Here is a 9,093-nt window from a genome sequence, read left to right as displayed (position 1 = left end):
TTATTGCCACACCCATATATATGTAAAACCCCATGCTTAATAGTGTTTACACTGAAATAAATTGTTTATTTAAAAGAGTGCATAAATCAAATCAAACCACGCATCACTTATTTTAAAATTAGTAAGCTCCTTATCGACAGTAAATAGAACCATGTGTCTGCATTGAAGCCATCTGTTTTAGTAGTCCTCTGTCTCTTCTGCAGCCTGTGAACTCATTCTCGATCTGAATAGCTGTATATAATAATAATTCAAAAGAATTAATAGAGATTCAGTCAAAAAGAAAGAAATACGCTGATATAATGTGTATGTATATATATTTGTGAAAGGATAGCTCACTTGTGATATTGCTAGCCTTGATCTTCATCTATTTCATATTTGCTGATAGTGACAGAGGGTATGTGCTTTATCTTTTCCCAATCCTCCCCAGTTCCTCCTTCCGTGTCTTTTTGGATCCTAGCTTTGAACTCATCCAGCATGCCGTATACGTTCAGCTCTTGAAGGGTAGTGACACTGCGCAACCCATCTGGAATCATCTTTAATCTACAGCAGCAGTTGATAGTCAAAACTTTAAGGCAGGGGAAAGCTCCTTCTTGCACCTGTAGTCTCACTAAGTCCTCCAGTCCTACTACGTCCAAAATTTGGAGTTTAGCAAAACTTCCTGCTGAATAAATCATTTCCTTTACTTTAACTGCATGATATTTTAATCGGAGAATCTTCAAGTTTGGTAGCTTCTCTAGTGTTGCCATTGGTTGGTCTGCTTCCTCCAAATATGACCACCGCAATATCAATTCTGTGAGATTTGGTGGAAATTCATCGTAGGCAGGTATCTTCTCTAGTCTTCCAACCAATTCAATATGAAAGAGATGCACATGGTGTGAAAATGAAACAAGATCAAACAAATTAGGAGGGAAAAGTCCACTTAGAAACAACACTCTAAGTTTTTCCAATTTGGTCAGAGAGCCAATTAATGCCTCTTTTCTGTGCAACGTGCTCGAATCTTCATTGCCTCGAAATGATACCTTAAGTTGCCTCAGATTTGTCAACTTGTCAAGTGCACCTATCCAACTGGCATTTTCAAGACACAGCGTTTGGAGTTCCCTCAAATTATTGATTCTAGAAAGACTACTTTGACCACCAATCTTATTCACAACCTTTGCCATGCATTTCACTACTCTACCTCTGTTTGGAGACTTTCCTATGCCGTAGCAATAAAGATGTCTTAGTTGCTGCATTCTCCATATTTCCTTGGGCATGTGACAGACTTTTGTGGACGTTAGATCCAAGGTTTGTAGATTGCAGAAGTTCCCCATTGAATGTGGAATTCTTTCTATGCCGGCTCCCTTCAAGTTCAAGTACTTTAGAAGAACAAGCTCTCCAATTTCCTTGGGTAAAGTACTGATATTTGCTGCTCCCTCTAAATCCAATACTCTAAGTAGATTGAACCCCTTCCACATCTTTTTGTTAAGTAGTACTCCTCCTCCACTAAAGTCCAACAAGGAATGGAGATGGTATAGCGCATTAGAATTGCTTGGTACATGATACATACCATTATTGTTGCTAGAATGGATCCCAAGCCACCGGAATATATTTAGAGAGGTCGAAGCTGAAAAATTACTAATGCTACTCCCGTATATTTCAACAAGCTTTTCTTCCTTAGCTTTTGAAACTGCTATGTCCCACAATAGGTCATGGATATAATATGTTTTAACACTTCCATTTGATAACCTCCTTGCTGCTTGGATCATGCTCCTCTCAACCAACTCTTCTAGGTACTCCTCTGCCACATCTTCCATTGTTTCATCGCCTCTCTGTTGTATAAACCCTTCTGCAACCCATAATCGAATCAATTTTTGAGATTTGATCTCACGATCTCTTGGGAAAATACTAAAATAGAGGAAACAAGGCTTTAAGTAATACGGCAAGTCCACATAACTTTGAGCTAATATGGGCATGCATTTCTGTTGGCCTTGATTAAGCTGCCACATCACACTATCAAGTGTTTTCTGCCACAAGCTTGTTGTTTGCGGCTTTGTCGATAAGGCACCACCTAATGTCACAATTGCAAGTGGTAATCCATGGCACTTGGCAACCAATTCCCTTCCAACAATTTCTAAATCCTTATCGTCAATGCTTCTTTGCTGATCACTTTGCACCTGAAATTTGAAGACCTTCTTTGTGAAGAGTTCAAAACTCTCATTCTCATCCAAAGGCCTGAGTTCATGAGGAACACTAGTATTTGAAGGGTCAGCATGCTTGGCTACTTCCAAAATGCGAGTAGTAAGTAAAACTCGTTGTTGCTTCCCTTCATCACTCTGATGAGGATGAAATAGAAATGCCCCTTTCAATGTATCCCAATCTTGTGTCTCCCATACATCATCGAATACGAATAAACATTTTTTTCCTTTCAAGTGCTGGGAAAGCACATCTTGTAACTCTTCCTCTTTCTTCTTTTCCAACTCCTGCTTTTTGAGCATCGTAAGTTGTGATACTGCTGACAAGAGAAGATCTTTGATTCGGTATTTTTGGGAGACATAAATCCATGCACAAGAATCGAAACTCTTCTTGACCTCATTCCTGTTGTAGACTTTCTTCGCGAGAGTGGTCTTACCTAGACCACCCATACCAACTATGGAGACAACAAGGAGCTGCAAGGAATCTTGTTTGGTCAGCAGAGTTGATAGTTCCGCAATATCTTTCTTAAAGCCTACAACATCATCAACTTCCTCTCCCATTGTATCTCTCCTTACCTTCTGCACAAATCCATCATCCCAACCAGCCGAAGGAGTTTCTCCAGGTTCAAGATCTTTAATCCCATACTTGGATTTGTTAGCTAAAATTTTTTCAATCCTTCTATTGATATCTTCCAATTGATTCCTTAACTTGTGCAAAGTGAGAAGATGTTTGGGATAACTCATAATCCTCAATCCGATATTTTTTTGCCGTTGTTGCATGACTTCAACCATATTCAAATCAAGTATATCATCAACAAAGAAAGCAAGGTTTCTGATTTGGTGCACCCATGTGTTTACCCTTTTGTTTCTTCTGCACATTTTATCAGTATCTCTTAGTAAAGACTTAATCCACTCAAGTTCCTCATGAACAGACAGGATTTGAGCTTCTACTCCACAAAGCAAATTAGCTTCTTGTGACATCAAGTTGACAAGCTTTCCAATTAGAGATGTGACAACGGACTCTGCCATTTTTAAAGTAGACCTCTTCTCTTTTCACCTTGTTTACTTTTATAATGTGTCTACAAATGACCTGGGAAAGAATTAAAAGAAAGTGTAAGTTAAAGTTGTTTCCTATTTTCTTCGACAAGCACTAACTTTTAAGGAAATGCAACAGATTGAAATGAATACCACACATGTATTTACTGATATGATTACATATTTATACTAGTAAATACATAGAAATGTCAGGTGTCACATAACAAATGAATATTTACATATTACTCCATAACACTAGCTAGGACAAAATTTTGCTAAAATCACGTTCCTAGCTGCTACACTAATTGTATGTGTTGATAAAGAACTAATCTTGTAGGGTATTTTGGAAGAACAATAAAACCTAAAAAGGAATTAGTGAACGAAGGCGAGGGGTATTATTCCAAATCATTGCACATGTTAGGGATGATATACATGTCTAAAACCAGGTTGTAGCTGAATTCTTTAGACCCTCTATCTTATTTCACTTAATACTCGTGAGGACTTGCACCTGATCTTGCTACTAGTAATACTACTACTAGGTTCCATATACCTATAAAGTATTTACAGACAAAGTAAAATATTGAACAATCCAGAGAGAAAAGAAAAACTATATATAAAAGTGCAATTATGCAATATGAAAACTACATGAGATTGATGTATCAATGAAATCAAGCAACTAATTGCAAAACTACTGCAACTGTGACTGTTTTAATGACACCAATAAAATTGGTTTCAGGATGACATTGATGACATCCATTATTGTCAAGTTCACATTTTCCAGATCAATTCAAGATACTACATCTGAAAACCAAAACTGCATACAAAAAACATATTTGTATTGGATTTGTATCCTTTTCAGATGTTTCAATAAACTTTTTACATCTTCAATAACAATAAAATAAATAAATAAATAATAAAAAGAAAAGAAGCCAAAAGACAAAAACATATGTATAGAAATAATAATTCGCTAACAATGCCAACCTATATCATATGAGATGTGGTAGCATATCTATGAACTGCTGCAATATATTGACTGTATGTATGGTAATGGAGCATTCCATGCTAGACAGTGTTAGTTGCATGGTACCTTGGGTCGGCGATAAATCGGCGAGACAGGGCGATTTTTCGCCGTGTCGCTCGGGGGCGACACGAAACCCCCCAGCGACACCGACTTTACCAAAAGTCGGTGATATATCGCTGACAAGTCGACGATATATCGCCGAGAAAGAAAGACGAAGGGAAGGATCGCGAGCGCAAGCGCAGGAGGCTCGGAAGCTCTGCGCCGACAGAAGTCGACATAGCCTCCTCTCTGGCTCTCTCCCTCTACTGAGCTCTCTCAAGCATCTCGAATAGCTTCTCAGTATCTCTTTTCATCCCTACAATCGTTCTCTCCCAAATCACTGTTCGACCGGCTCCTCGTCGACGGCTTCGATGCAGAGCAGATATGGCAACAGATAGATCTCCAATCGTAGCCACTGCTATCGAACCTTAGAAGAGATATAAAATGATTCGAAAGGAATCCTGGTGAGATTTCAAAGCTTATTGACGGAGAAATAGTTAAAGAAGAGGCAGAAGGGAAGACTGATGCCGTCTTGAAGGAAATCAAAGCTGATGTTGATGAAATTGATGGACATGAGGAGAACCTCGATGATTTTGAAGAGATGGATGATGACGAGGTTGGAATTTCTAACGAGGATGATGAGGATGGAGAGGAAGGAGACGAAGGTGAGGGGGAGGAGGAGGAAAAGGAGCAGGGGGTTCCTAATGAAGCAAGCGGTGGCATTGAAGATAAGTTTATGAAGATTAAGGAATTGGAGGAGTTCTTGGAGAATGATGAAGCAAGGGAAAAAGTCGGGCGACATGGAGCGACATGTCGGCCGAATCGCCGTGTCGCCACGGTCCGACACGGCGACATGTCGGACCATGGTTAGTTGCTAACATATCACAAGTATGATAGTAATTAACATGTGTTAACAAAAGCACACCTGCCTAAAGAATGGTTTAGCACATGAGATTAATAATTTACTCAAAACCAGTTACATTAGAACAAAGAGTTTTCTACATACACACCCCTGGTTTTGCCACAAAACTCTTGACCTCCCTTGTCTGCCAAAAACTATCGATACGTTATTTCGTTAATCACCGATAAGGACCATTACCAGAACTGAAATAATTTTTACAAATATTACCAAAATACCCCTTATGTGTTAAAATGGCTCAAATGCCCCTTAACTTAATATCCATCTTCTTCAATGGTTAAGTTGAGCCGATGGAAACCACCACTACCAAAAAGTGGCCATCACCGCTGGAAATCACCCACCACCACCATCTTTTATGTTTTGACCTGAATTCTTGTACTTGATTTGGAAGATGGACCTGCATCGACATATTTTGGTGGGCAACCTGAATGACCCATTTGCGGAGATTTGTGGTAGAAGCAAGCATCGGCCCAAGCCTAAAGCCCAACACTTAAATCAGTTTGTGGAGGGGGGGGGCAGAGCCCCCGCAGTACTGTACAATATGACCCAATGGGTCAACCCATTTACCCGATTGGAGTCTATATATATGTATCTATGTTCGCCTTCCACATTATTGAGATATTTGGGATTTTCAATTAGGGTTTTGGGTGAAAGTTCATGTAAAGCCGTTCTTGGTGATTGGTTATGAGTTCTTGTTCTATTCTTCTTCTACATAGTGGAAACACACTTCTTCTTTGCTTGTGGATGTAGCATACCACATCAGTGTGTAAACCACGTTAAATCTCAATGTGTTTTTTGTTTTCTTGTTTCTTTTTCGATTCGCTATTTCGTGGTGTTTGCTATAACAACTGATTTATTTGGGCTTTCCGATCATTGGGTTCGTTGGATTTTAGGGGTTGTTCATTGATTTAGGGTATTTCATTCATTTTGGATATGGACCAAACCCAATTAAGGTTACTGTTAAATTTTTTATATGGAAAAGAAGAAACATTGTTGGATTGGGGTGCGGGTTCACCATTAAAGAACTCTGAAAAGGAAAAAGTGACACGAAGAGAAGAGAATAAATGGCTTTTCCTCTCTTATTTTAATCTCTGGATTCTTCTTCTTCATTTTCACCCTGACTTATCCAATTTGATCACCAAATAGTCGATGAAATAGAGCTTTTCGGTGGCGATCACCATTTCAATTGCTCTGCTTTTTCATTCACCTGCCACTCTTTATTCTTCTCTAGCTTTTCACTTCCAGGCTAAAGTACCTATGCATAGAAGATATCTGCTTCAATCATGTACCAAAAGAAGAAGACATATTTTCTCTTCTAGTGTTGAATCTTACCCCAAACTTTAAAAGGAGAACATTGTCATCATGCATATTGAAATTGCAGGGCTTGCAACTACGTTGTCCCTTTCACAAGTCAGTTCACCCAAAACCCTAATAAGTTTGGATGTCGGTTTACTTGGAAATTATGAGTTGAACACTTAATCGGGCTTGAAGTCTTGTCATTGGTGAAGGAGCAAGTGGAGTCTGATTCCAATCCATACATAGTAGAGTGTTTACAAAGTAGCCCTAATATGCTTGAAGAGCCGCCTACTTTCGTCATATCTGAAGAAGGAACCATAACCAAATTTGGGAGGGAAGCTATCCCAACTCTTTTAGCTCATGTGTAATTGACGAAGGAAGAAGCCAGAGAGGCTATACAATTGTATTACCCCATGTCTATGGATGATTCATATAGGGTTACTGTTGAGGAGACCCCCAATGCTAGCTCAACCAGTGACTAACTCATTGACTTCCTATTTGTAGACTTTACCTTATACTGATGTAATCTCATATACCTAATACAACACTCTGTTACATCCATGGTACTGTGTGTCGGTGATACACGACAATAAATTGACGTGTCACTGGGGGCCGACACGAAACCCCCCAGCGACACTACCTATTCACTTTATCAGCGATACATCGCCAACGGTTGAAAAGTCAACCCTTGACGATATATCACCAATTTCTCAACAATATATCGCCAAAGTCGGCGATAAAGGGGGGGGTTCGGTTGAATTTTCAACTGAATTTCCCTCTGATTTTTTTAATTTCGCTCTCCTCTCCAACTTCTCCAGAGCTTCTCTCTCTCTCTCTCTCTCTCTCTCTCTCTCTCTCTCTCTCTCTCTTAATTTTTGCTCTTTTCACCATATTTTGGTCCTATCTTTGACATCTACGAGTACATCTTGCTTCATTATTGCCGGATATCAAGTTGTTTCTGTCGATCAGGAGGGGTTTCGCACAGATCTGGGAGTCTTTTCATCAAATAGATAACCATTCTTCTCCAAGTAATTTTTGACAAAATGCATGCTATAATAATGTTGGATGATTATGAAATTAATGTATGTTGAATATCATGAGCTGATCTACAATGTTACGGATTCGGAATTTTTTTCACAAAGTAATTTTTTTTTTTTTGTGAATAAAAATTATATTTTGAATACTGAAAATGATTACTTCTTAAGTGATATAAATGTTGTATGATTATAGAAAAAACATATGTGGAACTCTGTGAGCCGATATATGGACTCACTGAGTCGAAATTTTTTTTCACCCAATAAATAATTATTTTATTTTTCAAAAAAAATAAAAATATTTACGAACTCACAAAGCCGTTAGGCTTTAGTCAAGGCCAGACGGTCGTCCATTTGGCCTTCTATGACTAGACAGACAACCATCTAGTGCACAAAAGGCTAGTAGCCTATTAATTTGGGACTTGGACTTGGACTTGGGTTGGGTTTTTGGTCTTTTAGTTCAAACCTAAGCCACATACACCTTCCTACTATGTCCTAGGTTAGTCTAGTGACATGAAATGCATATAATTGGTGTGAATCGTGTGATTACATATTTGTGTATATGAAAATGTCCTAAGTCGTGTGACATGCAATATTCAATCATGATTGTTTATTTGTGTACATGGCAAATTATTTTGGTGTTATTAAGTGACTTACGCAGTTATGCCATCATTTTGAATGCAACAGTCATCATGTCTGCTAGTGGGAGTCGAGGGGGAGTTGGCTCTTTCCAGGGTGGACAGGGACAATCATAGGGACGGGGACAACCACAACCACAGCCACAGCCTGAGAGATCAGCAGTAGGAAGGAGGACTGACCTATCATGGCAATACTGTGTGGCTATTGATGGAGATAAAAATAAAAAGCAGTGTAATTTTTGTGGGAAGAGAATCTACTCAAGTGGCATCAGCAGGTTCAAGGGTCACATCACTGGGAGTTCAAAGGATGTGACGACATGCACAGAGGCCCATCCAGATGTAGTGAAGGTACTTAGGGATTTACAAAAAGCGTAGGGGAAGAAGAAAGATGATTGGAGGAGAGTCAACAAAGCACTAAATGATGTAGTGCGAGGACCGTCATCATATGTAGATGATTCAAATGATGCTAGGGATGTTGATCCTGTTGATGTGGTGAGAGATCAAGAGGAAAGAGACATGTGGCGGGCCATGGCAGAGAGCAGACGATTGCACCATCAGGAACAGGATATGGTCAGAGCTAGAGCTTTAGGAGCTGGTCCTTCTAGGGCTGTAGGGGTTAGACTTCTAAATCTGGGGGAGGGGTGGTGTGTTTGGCATGTTTGGCAGATCAAAGAGTCTGTGGGCGCCTCGTACATCAAGTTCAGTGCCACCATCTGATTATCCACGCCATAGGGACCCGATCATGGAGCAAGATCCTGATATATTCTAGAGGAAGGGGCCCAAGCAGCCCAAGATTTCTAGTGCATGGAAAGGTATGGCCAAGAAGGTAAAAAAAGCAATATCAAAGCGGATATATTATAGTCACATCCCAGCAAACACAACACATGGTCCATACTACAAGCATATGATTGATACTATTGTAGAGGCATGTCTTGGATAT

The 9,093-nt window shown here is 39.5% G+C and overlaps 1 protein-coding gene across 1 annotated transcript; it reads right to left on the bottom strand.

The window, feature by feature from the left end:
* Positions 1-347: 347 nt before the first annotated feature.
* LOC149002469 (disease resistance protein RPP8-like) lies at positions 348-3,200 on the bottom strand. The gene has a single exon (XM_089138720.1). The coding sequence runs from the start codon at positions 3,198-3,200 to the stop codon at positions 348-350; it is 2,853 nt and encodes a 950-aa protein (XP_088994846.1).
* Between the last annotated feature and the right edge of the window lie 5,893 nt (positions 3,201-9,093).

The sequence above is a fragment of the Hakea prostrata genome, chromosome 10 (assembly GCF_041222555.1).
Source record: "Hakea prostrata isolate BN-2017 chromosome 10, UWA_Hpros_2, whole genome shotgun sequence".
Classification (NCBI taxonomy): Eukaryota; Viridiplantae; Streptophyta; class Magnoliopsida; order Proteales; family Proteaceae; genus Hakea; species Hakea prostrata.
The sequence above is the reverse complement of the archived record's forward strand: the minus strand, read 5'-3'. Positions and strand labels throughout refer to the sequence as shown.

Coding starts and splice junctions, on each gene's coding strand:
- LOC149002469 (XM_089138720.1), bottom strand. CDS start 3,200: ATGGCAGAGTCCGTTGTCACATCTCTAATTGGAAAGCTTGTCAACTTG.